The sequence below is a fragment of the Cyclopterus lumpus genome, chromosome 16, assembly GCF_009769545.1.
Source record: "Cyclopterus lumpus isolate fCycLum1 chromosome 16, fCycLum1.pri, whole genome shotgun sequence".
NCBI lineage: Eukaryota > Metazoa > Chordata > Actinopteri > Perciformes > Cyclopteridae > Cyclopterus > Cyclopterus lumpus.
The window spans coordinates 10,046,208-10,066,230 of record NC_046981.1 but is presented as its reverse complement, the minus strand read 5'-3'; the positions used below and the strand labels follow the sequence as shown (position 1 = coordinate 10,066,230).

The 20,023-nt window shown below is 40.8% G+C and overlaps 2 protein-coding genes and 1 long non-coding RNA gene across 4 annotated transcripts; 1 reads left to right on the top strand and 2 right to left on the bottom strand.

Moving 5' to 3' along the window:
• Positions 1–31: 31 nt before the first annotated feature.
• tmem67 (transmembrane protein 67) lies at positions 32–10,612 on the bottom strand. Its single transcript, XM_034553528.1, is given in 29 exon segments — positions 32–296; positions 379–521; positions 628–730; positions 897–1,004; positions 1,113–1,229; positions 1,330–1,446; positions 1,533–1,613; positions 1,758–1,898; positions 2,004–2,143; positions 2,244–2,343; positions 2,451–2,537; positions 2,816–2,914; positions 3,006–3,104; positions 3,240–3,296; positions 3,526–3,631; positions 3,731–3,851; positions 3,933–4,086; positions 4,245–4,310; positions 4,573–4,659; positions 4,788–4,896; positions 5,012–5,166; positions 5,440–5,502; positions 5,587–5,658; positions 5,759–5,822; positions 6,806–6,905; positions 7,058–7,148; positions 7,259–7,347; positions 10,396–10,419; positions 10,422–10,612. Coding segments are annotated over 29 exon segments (2,952 nt in total). The 5' UTR covers positions 10,600–10,612; the 3' UTR covers positions 32–215.
• A 613-nt stretch (positions 10,613–11,225) lies between these two features.
• On the top strand, positions 11,226–14,185 carry LOC117745078. The gene is made up of 3 exons (XR_004611205.1): positions 11,226–11,357; positions 11,947–12,097; positions 12,336–14,185. It is a non-coding gene; the product is annotated as an uncharacterized LOC117745078 (long non-coding RNA).
• Positions 14,186–14,469: 284 nt separating this feature from the next.
• si:ch211-197h24.6 lies at positions 14,470–19,936 on the bottom strand. 2 transcript variants are annotated; one of them, XM_034553117.1, is made up of 12 exons: positions 19,803–19,936; positions 19,420–19,512; positions 18,059–18,089; positions 17,035–17,112; positions 16,793–16,932; positions 16,581–16,706; positions 16,121–16,166; positions 15,964–16,029; positions 15,468–15,868; positions 15,282–15,386; positions 14,982–15,081; positions 14,470–14,808 (listed from the first exon to the last, which is right to left on the bottom strand). In XM_034553117.1, the coding sequence occupies exons 2-12, from the start codon at positions 19,492–19,494 to the stop codon at positions 14,765–14,767; spliced, it is 1,212 nt and encodes a 403-aa protein (XP_034409008.1). In that variant the 5' UTR covers positions 19,495–19,512; positions 19,803–19,936; the 3' UTR covers positions 14,470–14,764. The 2 variants fall into 2 exon arrangements, with proteins under 2 accessions (XP_034409008.1, XP_034409009.1); XM_034553118.1 differs by lacking the exon at positions 18,059–18,089 and having other exon boundaries at positions 19,803–19,894.
• Positions 19,937–20,023: the final 87 nt, after the last annotated feature.

Sequence of the window (20,023 nt, the reverse complement as noted above, 5' to 3'; positions counted from 1 at the left end):
AGAACTGGTTGTGCTTTTCCGTTTAAATCAAAACATTTTAATCAATAAAAACATTGAAATCTTTACAAAAATTGTATTTACAGAACTATATAAACAGTAGCAAAAATACTGCATATGTAAAGAAAAGGACAACAAAGAGCTGCACAAGCTGTAAACATATTTGATAGGAATGCCACTAAACAACACTGACACCACCAATTACCTAGCAGGGAATTCTATATCAGAAATCTCTCATCCACCAGAGTCTTGCTGACAAGGTTCTTCCTTCCCAGAGTGTTACGGATCAAGCGAAATATCTGTAATTAATGAGATGGTGTTTAAAAGATCTTCTTTTTAGCACAGGGAAGGCAACGTAAGGTATATACATCAAGTACTTACCATTTGCTGTACGCACGTAAGCACAGCTGCAAGTACAAAGCTCTGAGATCCAAGGTCGACGACACAGAAGAACAAAGTGTCGAAGATCAGCAGCGTGGCTTCATTTCCATAAAACAGCACATCACTGAAGGAGTGGGACTCATCTGCAGTGGGAAAAGCAAACAAACATTATATACACGTCATATAAATACACTGTTTGTATATAAACAAACAGAAATGTACAGCCTGTCTGGGCCAAGACGTCATTACCATTGTAAAAGATGCTTTTTTCACTGGGTTCAAGGAACTCCATCCCTATGACCCTCTCAAACATCAACTTGTCCTTCACTATATAGTCCATGTCAGGATGCGCCTGAGGTAAATAGCACAACGTTAGAGACAGAACAAACTCAGCCTACAGAGATAGTCAATGGAAAGAACACATGTACTTTATAATCTAACAAATAAATGAGGATACAATCAAACTCGGCCGGGATCAATGTGCTTTTATGTGTCTATATATGTGTTTTTGTACAAACATGGTCTATAATGGATCCCAGGAAGTAGTTCATAGTCTGGTAGCCTCTGGCCCTCAGCTCAAACTGGTTAGCCGAGCATGCGTCTATCATCCGGGATGGTCCGTGACTCTGAAGCACAGGAGACAAGCAACCATTTAAATTGAAAATGCAGAGTCAATTTTCTTTTTGATTAATAGGTTATAGCTCAATCAATAATACAACAGAGAAAGCACAGACCCTATCGATCTGCTCCCGTATCCTGTCATAGTGCGACCGCAGGCGGTTGGTGAGAGACACCTGGAAGGTCTGGATCTCTGTGTTTGGAAGTAGACCTCTCTGACCACACAGGGACTCCTTTAAAAACACAACAAAATAATAGATACAACTTAAAATCAACAATGTGATGAATTTGCTACAATTGTTAACACAACATGTAGTCTGTTGGTGTACCTACCGATTCTCTGTTCAGGTTGTTATTCATTTCCTCCATGTTTGTATCTGCATGTCCGTGTACTGAACGTCCGTGAATGTAGTAGCCAAAGCAACGGTGAGATAACAGCAGCACAGACATCTTTATAGAAACATGGACAAAGGACACTTCTGTAAAATGACAGATAAATGTTTAAAATGTCGGCTAAAATGCACATTGATACTTACATTACTGATGGAGCAAAGATCTACAAACTGACGGATTTTGTCCTCCACAAAGTGCTCATGAAACACAGTGAAGAAAATCACCTGTAGAGACAAGTGATTATCTTTTGAAGGAGCTCTCCACATTCGTACAGTATGTATCTAATTTCTTAAGAACGACAGGAAGAGGGGAGACATCAAAAGGGAGGGGATCTAAGGAGGAGATAAGAATGACTGATAGCAGTTTACCTGTAAAAGTCCGATGCAGAGCCATAGCGTGGCTGCCAGACCGTAGCGCAGCATCAAGCTGTATGAGGGCGTGTATGCCTGCGAGGAGCGCTGTAAAGTTGACCAGGGGTCCCTCAGGGCCAGGTTAGAGAAACCCAGCACCTGAACAATACGGGCGACATGTCAGCGATGAGGAAAAGGGACATAGCAATAGCTGTAAACAAAAACAAAAAAAGGGCAGTGTGCATGTGTTGGTGTGAGATGTACTTCAAGAAAGAAGAGCACAGCCATGATCTGAAAAGTTGGGCTGATCTTGCGGATGGTCTGGATCTCGTTCCATTCATTGGCCACAAAGTAGGTTCTCCAGATGCTGACCGGAGAGGGGTCCCGTTTCGGTTCACCAGCAGCTGAAACTACAGGCAATATGGTGAATGGGATCAAAATAACCTGGATAATTTGTTCTTAGGAAGACTGCAAAATACAAGCTCCAGATAAATATATTTGTACCTTGCACAGTTCTGCTAGTTTTGCTTCGTGGCCTCTCCCAGTCTATGAAGAATACATCAATTGACACCTGAGTGATCAACTTGTGCAGAAACTGGACAGCCTGGATACAAATACACAAAACAATACCATTTCAATATTTCTAATAGAAGCACCCTATCTAGCTTTCAAAAACAATACCGCTCATATTTCTTATGGTAAGTGTCTAACCTTGAGAGCGAAGGCACAACCAATGTACGTCACAAATTGCTCCTCCTGAGCAGGTAGTGGTAACAGCACAGATACAAACTGTTGGGCCTAAACAGACGCAAACACCAATGAATCTAAGGAAGCAGCCAATAATAATCACAACAAAATCTGTGCATTGAAAACAAATTTCAGGCAAAGAAGGTAAAGGAGGAAAGCGACTTGCCTTTAATGTCTAAAGAGTGCAAAGAGGGAAGAAAAGAGTCAAGAGAAACACTATTTGTGTTTGAAAAAGAAATACAGTTAAAATAAAAAAGGGCTCAAAGGAAAAAAGGTACAGACATGAGATTCTGATGCAAACCTTCAAGTCCCAAAGGAATCAGACTAACCTTATAAAAGATGAGCCAGTACAGTCCAGTTCCCACAGTGACGGAAAAGAAAACATTGGCCAAATCTCCGGCATAAAACAACAAAAACGTCAGCATAGTCTGAGGCAGAAAAGGAGGGAGGGAGTCGCATTACTGCCAAGCTTTCCACCAACATAAGGCTTGAAGTTATGACATGCTAAAGATGCAATACCTTCACATCAATGAGGGGCGAGGCAATCCTCCTCTTCCAGCTGACTGTCTTCAGCAGAGAGTAGATGACGGCCACACCACCCATCACACCTAGAGCAGTCTGTGCACACACATATCAGAGCCACAGGGGGACACTGTATCACTGTGTGCCATAAACACACAGGAACTTAGCCCTTATCCGTCATATTACACCATTTAACAATAGGCTACATGTTTCATTAATACTTCTACTCACATCTGTTTTTATGCGAGCCTCATTCTGATCCATCTCATACTCCACAGCAAACGTTGTCTAGAAACAGATGAATGAATTCAACACAACAACAAACCAAAAGCTTGTTTGAGATAAACAAAGACAACTTATTAGCCATTTTTCTCTTAACCATTTTTCTTACTAACTAGCATACTAACAAAAACAGTCTGTTTTTGTTAGTATGCTAGTTAGTAAGAGAGTTTTTGAGATAGAAAATGTCAGCTGACTATGTGTGTGTGTGTGTGTGTGTGTGTGTGTGCCAACTCACAGTCACAGTTTGTGTATTGATATCTCTGATGGCAACGTCCGTGTAGACCACAGTCATTAGAGGAGGAAATATCTGTCCTTCTTGGGTTCGTGGAACTAGCTGGAACCTACCAAATGCATTCGTTTCAAAACGTCACCACGTCAGAAGCCAGTAACAACTTTCTTTCTTTCTTTTGATCACAGAGGTGTGCATATTGGAAACCCACCTTATTTTGATACTGCTAGCTACACGGATGACTTTGGGCAGGGAACTCAGGCTTTTCTCTCTTCCACTCAGCGTGTCAACAACAAACATACGTCGAGAAAGGTACCAGTTCTTCATGCTCTCTGTACAAAGTACAACATATATGTTAAAATAAAATGCACACACACGCACACATATTCACATGATCAAAATTTAAATTTCACCTTGGTTGATGAACCGCCCATTGTATTGCTGGTTATAGACCAGTGTAGGCAGGGGAAGAAGTTTTCTGTTTTCTGATCCACCAAGATCCATAAACACATCATAGAACAATGGCTCGGGATGAGTACCCAACAGTTCTGCAACTGAGAGATCACACTATCACACACACACACACACACACACACACACACACACACACACACACACACACACACACACACACACACACACACAGAGAGAGCTTATATTACAACTTGGCATTGGAAGAGAGTTTGTGCGCAATCTCTGAGCTAAATGAAAGAAGAAACACTCACACTTTCTTGGTAAGCGGTTCCAAATCTGAAGGCTGCAGCCTGTTTGGTGGAGGTTTCTGGACAAAGCTAATAGAGTGGAATAGAGGTGAAGTGGAGTATTAACCATCCGCCCATCGTTGGTATACTTGGTATGAACCATAAGAAATGATGTATGGTAAAAACTGATGACTTTGTGTTTGTGTGGCGGCATACTGGCCAACAATGACTTGGCCCTACCATATCTATCAGGGAAAATCAAGCCATTCTTCATGTTTTATCACAAAGGTACAATGCGTTTGTGTATTCAGACGCTTTATCCCATTTTCTCATCAGTCATCTGACAGCTTACCTGGAGATTTCCTCCTCCTACTTGTTCCCATCTGAGGAACCCTCCTCTGACATTATAGACAGCAGCAAGCAGCTTAATGTCAGTGTTCTGTCAGACAAACAGCATTTGTCAAATTACAATAATACAAATGTGTTGGTAACATTTTAGGTTTGCTGCATAATTTGTAGTGTCATAAAACAATGATTTTATTGTGATAACTGGAGGTTACCACTTACCTTGTTTCTTCCTCTAAAACTGAACCCGATGGGAACTGGATCGGTCTGAAGCACTCGACTGGCTAGTCCCGGTTCGTCCCCATAGTAAAGCCATGGCAGATTAACTCTCCTGGGGACAGAGAAAGCAAATTACAGTATAGGGGAATGAAACCTTGCTAGTTTCATTCATACTTTGCAAAGCTAAAACAAAATATATATGTATATGCCATGATAGCATTGATTACCAGTAGGAAATGTCTTGAGTTGAGCTCATAGCAGCTCTAGATCTGAAGATGTTGTTAAAGAGGCCGCAGGCATCGGTGGAGACGCCACTGAAGGAGTGCATGTTCATTGCACACATGTTCCCGAGAGCCTGACACGCCGTCAAGTTGGAGAAGACCTGTAACCACACAACTTGTTTATGCACAGGAGCTGAAACACACACAAAATGAAGTACATTTTCGGCATCAATTAGGGTCAATATTTTGATGGTTACGATTTGTCATAAACACAGCTATCACAATTAGAACTATGACAAATATAAGGACCACAACACAACATCATAAAAATAAAAAAAATCATCTTGTGTCACAATGAGCATAGAACTTGCTTATTATGATGTTAGATGAAGAAAAGGTTATTTTTTAAAATATGGAATAAGGCGTGAAATTACAAGGCAGGCTGCTGACGAGGAGTACAGGTTTTTGAAGAACCAGGCAGACTGGACACTGAACTTCTGCAAGGAGAACAGAGCAGAAAACACAAATGGGAATACGTTGAAATAAACAAAAAACAAGCGATAGAGGAAAAGCAGACTCACCAACTGAGCATAGTTGACAATGGGGTTCACATTAGTGGAGAGGCTGCCTGGAGGAAAACATAATCCTCCTGCCTGGAAAATTACATGCCAACCATCAATGATACATGTGTTGTATGAGTCTCTAACTGATTGGTGTGTATGGCGTGTATGGAGGAGGGTCAGCAGAACTCACCAGGACATTAGGAGGGTTACACACACAGGAGGTGTTCATGAAGAAAGCCTGACATCTCTCACACCTGAAACACAATTTTGGAGACTGTTCCAACACTTACATACTGTACACACTCTGACAGCACTTCACTAATGGCGTTAAGAGCGAGTAAGCAGACATAAGCCATGTGTCAGAAGAATCAAAATGGGAAAATATGTCATGGAAAGGAATAAAATATGTCATTGCAATGATGAGGGTCGTGGACTAGTGCTTACTAGTTATAGATGGATGAAGACAGGGAAGATACATTTTTTAATCTTCAAATCCATAACTAAGAGGATTCAAAACTGGTCATGATGATCAACTCCCTTCTGGTAACTACATGCTAGAATTCACTGTACCTGTAGCAATCCAAGGCCACTGAACATGTATTATTGAAAGCCGAGTGAACAGGAAATTCCTTTAAGTAAGTTGGTTTGAGTTGGTTATACAATATGTCTTACTCTCTCTAAATTGTTCCTTTTTAATGATTACACTGTACATGTTATTCTCTTTCTGATTTGTTGCTTGAGAAAGGATAACATGTCGCTAAGATTGTAAGTGTTTTATTTATAGTTATTGTGTATGCTATCCTGCAGATCAAATAACCCGTTGAAAGAGTACTCCAGCTATTTAGTATCGAGTTTCAAGGCTGAGATATCCTGTGTTCTACTGAGCTCTAAAGTTACTGGATTCAACAAGTTCTAGAATGCAACTTGATGATGAACTTGATGGTGTTGAACCCTTCCTGCTTGCTGAATACCTTTAAAATTCCACAGGCATGATTGTGCTGTGCTCTACTGAACTTACTATAATGTGTAAATATAATTTATTTTACAGGTACATTTTTTTATTAGCTTTATCCATTATATCCTGATGGCGAGAATATGACATATTGATATTGTTAGATAGTTGGAACATTGCAACCGTGTCTATGACCTCAGATGCCATTGTCAACCCATTGAGTGTGAATCTGGGAGGAAACAGTTGAATATATCTGTGTTTTTATAGTTTGGTAATGATACGTACCTGTCTCCACTGGGGTTTGGGACAGACAAACCAGGGGAGTTTCCATTACACATTTCACAACTGGCCTCATTCAAAAGGTTTCCATTGATATCTCTCTCCACTGAAAAAAAACAGTCAATATTCATCCATTTATACATAATAAACTATCCTAATGCCTCATGTTAAATTTTCAGTAAGCTTATCCAACATTAACTATTAGTCATCAGATACATTCTTGCAATACATAAACTAGTCCTGTAATTGGTGACTCACCCAGAATATTGCCTGGTGGGCACTGGCACTTCCCCTCATCATTGACAGTGCCTGGACAGCGAATACAACCAAACCCATCTTTAATTACTGCCTGTAATGAGAGACAACTTGTCAAAAGAAATCATGAATACAAATGGTATGAGAAGCTATGTAATGTCAGATGAACAGCAAATAAGGACATTAAAGGTGAATTGCACGTACAGGTCTGTCAGTGGGACATTGCTGACAAGTAATGGATGCCTTGTCAGTGGTAAGAGTTTGGTACCCCGTCTTGCAAATGCAGCTCAGTCCTGCAAAAAGCCAGTGAAAAGTTAAAAAGATGTTGTACAGCATGGAGATATTAGTTATGTCATAGTTTTACATTTTTGTGAAACTTTGTTTCCCGTTTTAGTTTGAAAGTTCTCTCCTCTTCTGTCATCTCATCTTGCTTTACTTCCTGCCTTTGCTTGTTTCCCGCTAGTGTGATTAAATGTGTTCTAAGAACAGAATATTAAATGTGTTCTAAGAACAGAATATTAAATGTGTTCTAAGAACAGAATAGCCAGAAAAGCATGCTGATTTTCATACTGCAAAATGCAACTGCATGTAGTTGAACATCCTGGCATTTTTTGCATACTGCATTTGATAGACTATGTATTGAGACATTGTTTGACATACTAAGTGGTATTGATAATAGGATTATTAGTTCCATCTGTTGCTCGTTAGCCCTATTGTCACATGTTCCTCGTTATCTCCCTCTTTTCCCTTTGTATTTAGTCTCTTTGCTCTTCTTGTAACATGGGAGTTTTGTTTACTTTAAATATGTTCCTGCCTGCTTTAAGCTTTGTCAATAAAAGTAGCTTGATTAATTCAGCCTGTCTTTCAGTCCTTCCTGCCTGTGCTGCTTCTTCTGCTAGGACAAGATGCACATTTCTTCTTAATGGTAATAATAATTGTAATAAAAACAGAGTATTTTACTGCCACAAGGCTATGAGGGCAAATTAAGTCACTGTCAACATCTAGCAATGTTGGTAATGATGATCATCAACATCTTTCTGATAACTAGCTGCTATAATTCGCTCCCAGAGTAAATGGCACACAGTAATCCAAGGTCATTTAACATGTATTATTAAAAACAGAGTGACATCCTCGGAAACTCCTGCCAACTAGTAGAAAACGTCCTTTTTTACTACAGCCCTTCTCTCTAGCCTAACCTATTTGCACTGAAGACATATTGTCAATAGAAATGTAGAAACAGTGATTTTGAGTAGGAGAAGTAAAAGTCACAGAACCTGGGCTGGCTGCAGCCTAATATAAAGATGTTCTGGAAGATACCTGAAGAGGAGGACTCTTTGTTCAAGACTTATTACATTTAAGAGCATTGTTAATGTTCTGATGGGAATTTGATTTAATTCCTGTTGGACCCTTCTTTGAGTAGGTCATACAATCTGTCTTGCTATCTCTAAATTGTTAAGGATGATACTGTATATTGTACTCTTTGATAAGTAATTAATCATTTGTTGCTTGAGAAAGGAAGGTCGCTACTATCACAAGTGTAGTGATCTTTTTAGAGATGTAAGATATAGACGGAGGTTAGCAAGATGCAGTTTCATTGACAAAATAAGCAATAATCATGATTTTAAAAATAAACTTGTACATGTACTTTTCATCTGTGATATTGGAAGGTAGTCGTCAATATACAATATGCGTCTGCTAGCAACGTTATATGATCTGATGAGTGAGTCTTAGCTTTTCCCTGCCCTTGAACTGATTTCGAACTTCACTCCTATTTGGCCTTTTAAGACAGCTGAGGGGAAGAATTTGTGGGAATAGGTTGTTTAAATTGTAGGTGGGATGGATGTTGCCATAGAAGACTAGCTTAGACATGTAAAGGCTAAACCGTTCGAGAGCCATGGAAGCATCATGTTTTCCATTGCTTTGTTGCTAAAGTTTTGGTAGATTGCCTAAGTAATATTTAAACACAATGTAAAATGTGAAAACCTCTGCAAAATACAATTCATAATAGTTTTTACTTAATGTATTTGTTGGTTATAATCAATGTATCAAGTAGGTATTTACCACACATCCTGGTTCCTATTTCTCAGTTATGGCTATGTTGCTGCTTACGTGATAGCTGAATATCTTTTGGTTTTGAAATGTTGGTCTGACTAAATAAGCAATTTAATGAAATCATTTTAGAAAATGTGATCGGAAAATTGTTTCAGTTTTCTGACATTTCACAGACCTCATTCAAATGAAATGAATCGATGAATATTTTTTAACATATGAAGAGTTTGGGTTGATTAATGCATAAAGGTGGAACCCAGTTTATTGCCTTGATTTTGCCTTAACGTAATAGATACACACACATTGATATAAAACAAGTATTATTATTGTAATATACTATTATTAATATTACAATGTTAATATGTATGTAGGAGCAGGTATTGACTTTACTGGTTATTAAATGTAAACAGAGCAGTCTGTTTTGATGAATGTTTCCTTTCACAGTTTTCTTAACAGTTTCAAGTTTAATATTTGAATATCTTGGCTAACCCTAACCTAGGGTCTACTCCTAGCTAACACTCACCCTGGGGTCTACTCATAGCTAACCCTAACCCTGGGGTCTACTCCTAGCTAACACTCACCCTGGGGTCTACTCATAGCTAACCCTAACCCTGGGGTCTACTCCTAGCTAACACTCACCCTGGGGTCTACTCATAGCTAACCCTAACCCTGGGGTCTACTCCTAGCTAACACTCACCCTGAGGTCTATTCATAGCTAACCCTAACCCTGGGGGTCTACTCATAGCTAACTCTAACCCTGGGGTCTACTCCTAGCTAACACTCACCCTGAGGTCTACTCATAGCTAACCCTAACCCTGGGGGTCTACTCATAGCTAACTCTAACCCTGGGGTCTACTCCTAGCTAACACTCACCCTGGGGTCTACTCATAGCTAACCCTAACCCTGGGGGTCTACTCATAGCTAACCCTAACCCTGAGGTCTACTCCTACCTAACACTCACCCTGGGGTCTACTCCTTGCTAACCCTAACCCTGGGGGTCTACTCATAGCTAACCCTAACCCTGGGATCTACTCCTTGCTAACCCTAACCCTGAGGTCTACTCCTTGCTAACCCTAACCCTGGGTTCTACTCATAGCTAACCCTTCCCTAGGGTCTACTCCTAGCTAACACTCTAGTCTACTCCTAGCTAACGGCTATCCGGCTCGTTGTGGAGGCTGACCACCTCACAGTTCAAGCAAATGTGTTTTCAAGTAAGACTGATCCCACTTCTGCTGTAATATCCTCATCGTTAAATCCGTTCCTTGTGATGTGGTGTGAAGATGGTAGCCGACCTGTTGAGCTCCGTCGTTGATTTAGCCGCACCTCACACACGAAAGACTCGAGATATCGAAAAATTCTTCCGCACTACAATCTGAAGGAGCCTTAAATGGAATGGCATACTGCTGGCAATTAAGTAGATCAACATATATTAACAGAAATACTATTGGAGGCACGTTGTGTCTGTTAACGACAGACCGGAGCGTCCCCGTCGCCATGGTAAACAATGATCTTCCGTTTTACCCACAATCCTATTCATCCAGCGTGATGACGTCACGACCAAATTAATACGTGCGTTGGTTCGTGTGAGCCATACCATATTCATTTTAACTGTAAGTGTGCAACATACTACAACTTCAAAGCAAGGAAAATATGAATTTAGAGATGTTTGTGAGTTTCTGTAAAATACAAAAATATCATATTTATTTAGAATAGCCCTTTACTGTAACTGGTAATCTGTAGCAGCGGCCTCATTAGTCATTTAAAAGTCTGGACACTATACGTTTTAAACTGGAAAGCATTGTCAAAGCAACACATGTTTGTGTTATGTTAGGAATAAAATATAATCACAGTAAATCAGCGTTATTAGACACACAGCCAAACTGTTTGTTCAATTCAACATTTATTATGAATTCATATTCATAATTATGAGCTTGACAAGGAGGAGGGGGAAGAGTGGCTGTTAAAATGCATAACTTTTTCATTAAAAGTTAGGGCAAAAGCAAAAGTATGCTCACATTTATATCCAAAACAATACAGATTGAGTTCAACAGGTCGTTGGCAAATAATTTCTTTGGGGTCTAATAAGTTAATATCTGGAACTGATTATTTTGTTCTGGGTTAGGTTACTTTTCCACAGGATGAGTGAGTCATAAGGGACTTTTGGCAGGAAACAAAAGCTTTGCAGCTGAGTCTTCTTCACTTCCTTTGGACGGATGCTGTATGTTTGCTTCATCCTTGAGGGTGAGAGAACCACGTAAGTAATGAGACCAATTCATTAATTACTATTTAAAAATGTAGATATTTGAGTTAAATTATCTAAAAAAGAATAGAGTATATGAGATTATGAGAAGCATAACCAAGCCGGTTGGACTTTGTGTGTGGAAGAAAAAGGCTGTACAGAGAATAGTAAGCAATGGGCTTGAGTGGTGCCAAATAAAATGTGCTCTCTGTTGATTCCTAAGTGCCAAGTGTTGGCTGAAGAATATTTACTCTTGATAGTGAAATATTTTGGACACTGTCCTTTCTTTTGGACATTTTTGTTTTGAAGGTTACATTTTTTGCAGACTTATTACAATTATTTTGTGGAGGTGGAAAATGCATTTTTCTTCAGCTGGAAATATGTTTGATGGGGTTTATAGTTTTAATAAATTAGCAGTGTGGACAAGAAACAGTTCGGTAAAATGAATGAAAACAAATATATAATTGCTGTCACAAACTAGATACATTAGTTTAGGAGTGTATAGCTGATTACAACAGGGATCCTCGTCAAATGTTTTTTAATTTAAAATTCAGCCAGAAACAGAAGTTGTATTTTATTGTCCTGACTGTAGTTCACACTCCAGCCTCCTAGGTGGCGCTAACGCGTAGAACACATTGCCAAGAACGTTTAAGAGACGGTAGAGGAACACGGGGCAAAACCGAGGGAAACCACAAAGTACGGCCGACAGCGCTCATTGCGCAGTTGGACAAAGAAGGTGAGAGGTGAGCAAACAGGTAAACTTCTCTTTCAGCACGTAGTCATGGCTAACTTGAGTCATGACGTAGCGCTTGCAAACATGAATTGTACATTTCTGTGTTGAGTATGTGCGCACGTGCCACATAGAGGGGACACTTGTTTTTCAACACGTGGCGGGGTTCTCTTTAGCTTTCAAGTGCATGTGTGTCTTGGGGGAAATACCGCAACATTCAACATGTTACTGTGTCTGTTCACCACTGTTGTCTTACTTTTCAGACACCACGTGACCTGTTGTGTTAAAAAAAATGACCATAATCCTGCGATTGCAAGGCCTGGATGTGAAGGCAGGTACTGAAGATATCCGGACATTCTTTGAAGGATTTCACATACCTGATGGTGGAGTGTACATAGTGGGAGGACGTCTCAGAGAGGCTTTTATTGCATTCACCACTGAGAGAGATGCCCAGCTTGCCATGCGGTACACTGAGAACTTCCTCAAAGGGGTCTAGGTGATTCTACAGATAAGCAGCATGGCAGAGCTGGAGCAAAAACTAAAGTCCTCATTAAAGAGGAAGAAAGCGTCCTCCATGCAGCCTACTGTGAAGAAACCTCAGTCGACTACAGATGTGAATGTGCTACCTTTGAATGCACATCCTCTTAATCCAAATGCTGCGAATCTGCCGCCACCTCTTAATCCTGAAATTGCGAATCCACACTCTTAAATGCACACTCACTTGATTCCAATGCTGCCTTCCTTCTTGGGATTTGTACTGCCCTTCAAGGTCTCCATTCATCTATTCAAAGTGAAAACAGTGTGGCAGTGCCAAGAGTTGATTTCCCCAAGGCCGCCGACGGCACAGATGTGTGTAATGAAATGAGGACACAAAAGCAAACTCTGGACTCGAGGCCAGGCTACGTCAGACTCTTTGGTTTGCCAGCCTCCACGACAAAAGAGGACATCTGCCATTTTTTTCAAAAGGGCTGACGGTACAGGAAGCCATAGTGAATGTTGAGTTGGGACGTAGCCACGCCTGCCTTGTGAAGTTTGCAAACCTGCAGGACGCATGTGATGCTCTTCTCTTCAACCAACAGTCACTAGGCCCCATCTGTGTGGAGGTACGTGGAGCTACCGAGAAGATGTGGACAGCTTTTGAAGTTGGGGAGTGTGTGACACCCAAGAAAAGCCCTCTTGAGGGAACTGTAAACCTCACAGAAAAAAAACACTACTGCACTGCAGCGCAAGAGAGCATTCAACCAGTTGCCATCAGAATCACCAAAAGAGCAAAGATGTCCTCCAACTAGAGAGTTCATTGTCATGGTCACTAATATTCCCAAAAGTATGACCAAGACTGAAATAAAAGAATTGTTTGGATGTCCAAACATTGCACACTACAATGTACAACATCTGCTTGACAAGGAAGGCATCAGAACAGCCACCGCTTTTCTTATTTTTAACTGCACTGAGGATTATGAGTATGCAATGAATCTCACTGGCTGCCATGTGGGCTCTGATGCCATTGCGGTCTCATCAATCACCAAACAACTATGTGGGACATGATGGCCAAAACGCATCACAAAGTCTTGAGCAATGGCCGAGACCGGCACAAAGGACAAACCAAATCGAAAAGAATAAATCAAATCCATTAGAGACACCAGAAGAAACGGCAATCGTAAACCCGGACCCAGCAGATAAGACATGTCTGTTTGTCAGAAACATGCCTGCCGATGTACAGAAACACCATATTCAAAGACTTTTTAGTAAATACAAAGTAAGGGAGGATGATATCATCTCACTGCACGACGGTGAAGGCACGGTATTGGTGAGGCTGTGGTTCAGTTTGAATCTGAAAAACTCGCTGCACTGGCTCATAAGAGGACACGGTCAAAACTTCCTGGGGACAAAAGTGCTTCTTCACACTCATAAAATGTGACCTCAGATGGAGGACATCTTGGCAAGAAATGTTTCAGGAAATTGAACATTATCGCTCAAATGCAAACACTGGCCAAAGATTGATTAGGGTTACTTGCCTACAAACTGTAATTCTGCTTCGTAGCATCAACCGTCTGAGTCTTCACAATCTGTCTGAAAATGTCCATGCATTAAATAAATTTTATGGTACATTTAACTGCTCAGTGATATGCTTCTATACGGTTCTAGATCTGCAACGTTGGAGCAGGATCCACTTTTAAACTGCTGCATAAATCTATGCTAACGGGATAGAATCAAGTTTAACAACAATCAAAAGGAATTAGAGACATGCTTTAATCGTGTAAACCTGTCCACTGAAACTTGCTCCACCAGTCTAAGTGTCTAACACTTCTGGGACTACATTCAGAACGTTTTGGGAAATACATTATAACTAAATGTGTTTTTAAAGGAATGGTTGCATTGAATAGATTTCAAAATACACACTTTCTCCATTTTCTTTTAATACAACAGGGCCTTGGGAAATAAACAATGGTCATACACTTAAGTTTAGTTAAAGCTGCTGAAAACACACTTGTAATTCGGTGTAAAACTTTCAAAGTAATAAATCTTCTCATTCTAACAAAGTTAACATTTAAAAAAAGGGAAAACTAAGAAGAAAATGAACAACTATGCCTAAATACATAAACATTTCCACAACATTTAAGTTTGACTCCTGCACAGGCATGTCTTAGGCAGACAGAGGGATGAGAAGATGAGGTATTGGATCTTGGGATTGTCATTTGTAATACCTGGCAGGACCATCAGAGTGCCTGGGTGGACCTGCAGAGACACAACATGCCAAAAACACAATCAAAACACAGAACATGGAAAGATGCTTCACGCACTTTTGTCTTGTGTTATTTTAAATATGAGCAACTGAGATGTCTACAACAGTCTACATTTGAATTGCGGATGCATGAAATGTCAAAGTTGAAGGGAGACCGGTTACACACCCAGGAGACTACTAGAAGAGAATCGGTCGCGACTGCTTAACATTCTGGGGGTTGTAGTGAAGCCCGTGGAGCTCATTGATAAGCTGTTCAGACTGGAGCCCTGAGGAGGAAGTGAAGACGGAACATTTAGGAGGACGCAATGCACGTTGTGAAATACACCGTTACTCGTTTCAATCAACTCATGAGAATTCAACAACTGAGAAATCTGGACACATGCTAATCTGGTTCTCTCAGCTAGATCAAATTAAAGGATTTTAAATATGAGAACAGGGCGGTGTTTGAGTAGAACAAGCTCCGTACCCGTGATACACTCCTCAGTCTGTACTCCATCAGCACATCTGTCAGTTTCTGTGTCACCTTCAGCACCATCTGTGCGTCATTCTCATTCTCTATCCGGAAGGTATCCTAAAAAATACATTTAGAAAAGTTATGTAACATTGACACACTAGTTATGTTGTGGAGGAACCTACGGAATGAGACGCGTACCAGGTAGGTGAGGAGTGTATTAGAACGGCTGCTACTTTCTGGTGCTGCTCCCATCAAGCCTGGCCTCTCCAGTGACTTGTCCATTGGTCTGTCCAATAAGCTACTCCGGTACTCAGTGTGCATCCTGCCTGGGTTGTCCTCGAGGAGTCCACTCCTTCCATAGTCATCTCTTCCACCCCCTGATCCAAAGCCATCTCCATGCCCAGCTGGGCGATGACCCATACCATCTGGGAAAGGTCTACGATCCATACCAGGGCCAAGAGAATCTTGCCTGGTCGGGTAATCAAAGCCACCGAAGTCAGGCTCCTCATAGTCTCCCACTGGATATTCAGAGAAAAGACCACCCTGTGGAGCAAACTCCCCTGGAAACCTTGGGTCAGAGAACCTGGGACCTGAGAGACCTGTGCCATTTAAATACATTCAATACAGTTATTAATAAGAAAACAGGATTACGTGCACAGCATTAGATTATGCGTCAATGATAACAATGACTCGCCAAAGGGTGGTCTCTTCGGTCCCATCCCAGGTGCTGTTGGAGGCATACATTTAGGAACGGCAGTACCTGTGCGAGGGAAAGGAAACGAGATGTTCACAACTTGGGTTACCGTCCAACGGGAAATCCTTTCTTATTAAACTATTTCAGAGTAACTTACGGAGTCCTTTGAAAGCAAGTACTTCACAGGGCTCCTTCAGAATCACCTGAAAGTCACAACAGGAATAGACAAATATCAAATCCACAACCATGATGTATAAAATAAATAAACCCACTGCTCAAATATACACATGCAACATTTGTATGGCTTGAATGCAAGTAGAGATGGAACGAGTGCAATTTTCAGAATTCTACAGTCTACCTGGCAATCATTGAAATGAAAGGTCAACTGTATTCATTAATGCTGGAGTTGTGATATCCTGCCTCACAGTATCATCAACCACTTCCGTGTCTGGGTGCTTAATACGCTTTCAAGATCATTGATGTTGCACTTTTTATTTCCTCTTCTCACCAGTACTTTCACATTATTTTGCAATGCTCATAAGCAATACAATATATGCCAAGGAGGATAACACAATACCTTTCTGCCATTGCTGCAGTGATACGTGTCCAACACTCACCTTGAGTGTCCCACTTCCCTCGGCTTTCTCCACCGCAATGGAAATTTCTTTAATTGCCTTCCTTACAGCGGGGTCTTTGATGGCCTCTTCCTCTTCATATCTGACCTTGTCAGGATAGACATGTTTCTGTGTACAAGGCAAACATTCAAATAGTACAAGTTATTTTGGAATGTCAAACCTTTGAGGCAGATTAAGAAACCAGCAACACTCACCAAGTATCTGAAGCTGTGTTTCCAGCCTTTTATGTGGGCCAGCATATCATGCTGCAAGCGGGAGACGGCACAGAGTTTGCACTGGTAGTGTGGTGGGACGGATTTACTGGGGCTGCGGTACTCCCACACAAACCGAAGACCTGCAGACATGTGATGGTCATTGATTATGGGAATTATATTCCATACAGAAAGGGAAGTCGGTAAAGTAGAATGATGTGAGGGGAAATAAGCCTTCTGCTTACCTATGACGCAGTCAGTGCTGCCCTTCAAAAGTTTGCTGAGAGAGGGCATGGTCTGGATAGATGCCCCTTTGGAGAATACTAGAATAAACAGTGGTCAACACGAAGCAAAGCTTTATAATGATCCACACAGAGAAACCTGTGATGGTAATAATCCTAGTTGAGAAGACAACAAAGTTAACAAATGGTGTTGTGTTCTTGCACTACCTGCAGTGTCTGGTGATGACCAATACATTTTATTCTGTCTAGATGAACTGAACAACCATTAGAAACCCAAACTCAAGTGCATTTTTGAAGCCTGGGGGAAGAACAGGAACATCAGTTCTTGGCTAACTCCCATGTAGGCCCAGATTGGGCTGCAGGACACCAGCTCCAATGATGCAATCGTGCCTCTCACTGTCCAACCACAGGAGAATCACCTGTGTGTCGCGCTAACAAGTGAGAACGCACAATAAAATCCTGCATAATCTGAAACAAGGTTACTCAGATTAAGAAATAATGTATAACAACAAATGATCAATCAAGCCAGTGTAGCACAGGCATCTGAATAAAAAAAAAAATACTGCATTCAGCAGTGTTCAAATATTTAATGGTGAAAAAAAAAAAAAAGTAAAAATATCCCAGCACAAAAGTGCATTAAATCAGCAACCAGCATATGTGCCGCTGCTTTAAGGCCATGTGTCGGTGTCCCGATGGACCAGTAGAGCCTGTGGTGCTGGTCTGTAGCATCATTTTAGGAGAAGGGGTAGACATTTCTAAGATTGTTCAGTATATTTCTTTTGAATCATCTAAGTGTTGAAAATAATCTGAAATGGGAAAATTGTGGCAAGATATTGGAAATAGTTTTTAAAGACTATTGCTGCAGTGGTGATTTCCACAGACCAAACTATGATAGCACCACATCAGCCCCCCCCCCCCCCCCATTTCTGAGAGTGGTGAACATGCCACCATCACCCATGACGTGAAGCAGGGAATCAAGATTTCAAGCTTCAACTCTCAGCACTGGCACCGTGTATAAAGGACTTACCTATGTCAGCCGAATGCTGCGGCTGCTTTTTCTGTCAATGGAGGGAATAAACCCACATGAAGGAGAGAGACACATACAGGCATTAGTGACAGGGTGACACTTAGCAGAGGACTGAATTCCTCATCCATGTCCGCCACATATGCCATAGCGCCAATATTTTCCTTATTCTCTATGACCTCTGCATCAAGCAGGGGCCGTCAAAGAGACAAGTATGTACATATAATTTAAATAAAAAGTAGTCTGGTGATCAGTCTAAATTCTCATTAAATGAGAATATAGAACAGCAACATTTAAATTACTCGTTTAAAAAGGGGGGAAATTGAAAGCTACGATACTGTGAATGGAGAGTACATTTTTTTATATTCAAACAGGTCGACCATTTTAACGAACAATTTACCAGGAGAATGAAATTAAGATGTTGCATCAAGTCTTTGTTTTGCATACACTGTGTGTTATGGCCTTACACAAAGTGTGGTGTGTGTCTGGCAGCCCCTTAATTCTAAGTTTGATTAGCAAACACACAGGATCTGAAACCAACTGAACATTGATCTCCTTTTTAGGAGGAGCAACGGTAAGGTGAGGTAGTTCCTTCATTATTTTGTGGCCTGGATTTGGGTTTATCTTTTGCTACCATAATGGCAGTTATTCAACCTGAGACATGCATTTCACAAGGGAATATCAAAATGCTGCATGTGGGTCATAAAAGCAAAATATCGGTAATGCGCGTTAAATGTAAATAACTTTTACAAATTCAACAAAAAACAATTCACAATTTAAAAAGTATGCAGGTAACTGCTTTAAAAAATGAAAAATGTTAGTCCCCCTCTAGGAGGGCTGCTACGGTCTTTAGTGGATGTGACGGCACTCAGGTGTAAAAACTGAGTAACCATTAGACATTGGTTCGGAGAACCCAGGTCACAGTCCACATAAAACTAAATGTGAAATCTGAGAAAAAGTGTAAACTTTAAATCAGTTTCAGAACACTGAAGAAATGTTTGCATTGTGAAGCCAACGAAGTGGACTTTGCAAAACGGGTGCTAAGAAACTCCTTTAAACCACAGCAGTGATGTGCCACAGATGTGAAGCCCAGACCACTGAGTGGGGTTATCATACACAAGAGTGCAAAAACAACCGATACTGAGAGCACAAGGGCTGGCACCAAGTCCAAGTGCCAAAGGACTGCTGACTCTCCACCAGGCATCACAACAGCCAGACAGTGTACAATATCACCAATAACAAGAAAACAATATTCAAAAGGAAATCATGTTCCCGTCATGAGCGGTCAGCATGACACGTGAGGTAATACGAGTGTTTTTGTTTGTGCTGTTATTAGTTGCATACATTGTTATTGTGATATTTACCGTGCCATTTCTCATCTGGTATGACTGCGGCCCATGTTTAGGTGCAGGCTGGTTGACTGAAGCGTGAACCTCCATTTCCTCAGTTACTCTCCTCTGTGGGACAAAGGAGGGAAATTAAAAACATTCATATACCAAAAAAGTCCCCCATCGACGTAGCGACGCGCCCTCATTAGTCGTTATTAAGTTATGATCCATGTTATGTTATCCTGGTTGTAATTGTGTGGTTTCGTTTAATCTCAGGCCCAGCCGTGCCTTCCTTTACCCGCTTCTTGACAATATTACGCTCGTTCTGAACAATACCAAAGCCAATCCAAACGCCAAAGAACATCAATATAACCACTAGCTAAACAGCAAGACACTAAACTAACTATTACCGATCTTACCCGAGATATTTAATGCAAAATACGAGTTCCCCGAAGCAAACGAGCGGCCGAGCAGGAACAGCGATATGACGTAGAAAAAAACAGAATTCGCAAGACCAAAACTGCTTCGGAGATAATAGGTAGTTGTGCTTTATGCCAGCCTAAAACAAAAGACACAATTTAACTATTTTACCGTTGCACTAAAAAATAAATCAGATTCAAATTAGGTTAAATTCATTCAT

What these genes read in the sequence shown, in the direction of transcription:
- si:ch211-197h24.6 (XM_034553117.1), bottom strand. Translation starts at nt 19,494, where the DNA reads ATGGAGGTTCACGCTTCAGTCAACCAGCCTGCACCTAAACATGGGCCG. An exon ending in CAGCACTGACTGCGTCATAG is followed by an intron (nt 16,933 to 17,034) that starts GTAAGCAGAAGG and finishes ACATGTCTGCAG; the next exon opens with GTCTTCGGTTTGTGTGGGAG. An exon ending in ACTTGCTTTCAAAGGACTCC is followed by an intron (nt 16,030 to 16,120) that starts GTAAGTTACTCT and finishes TCCCTCGCACAG; the next exon opens with GTACTGCCGTTCCTAAATGT.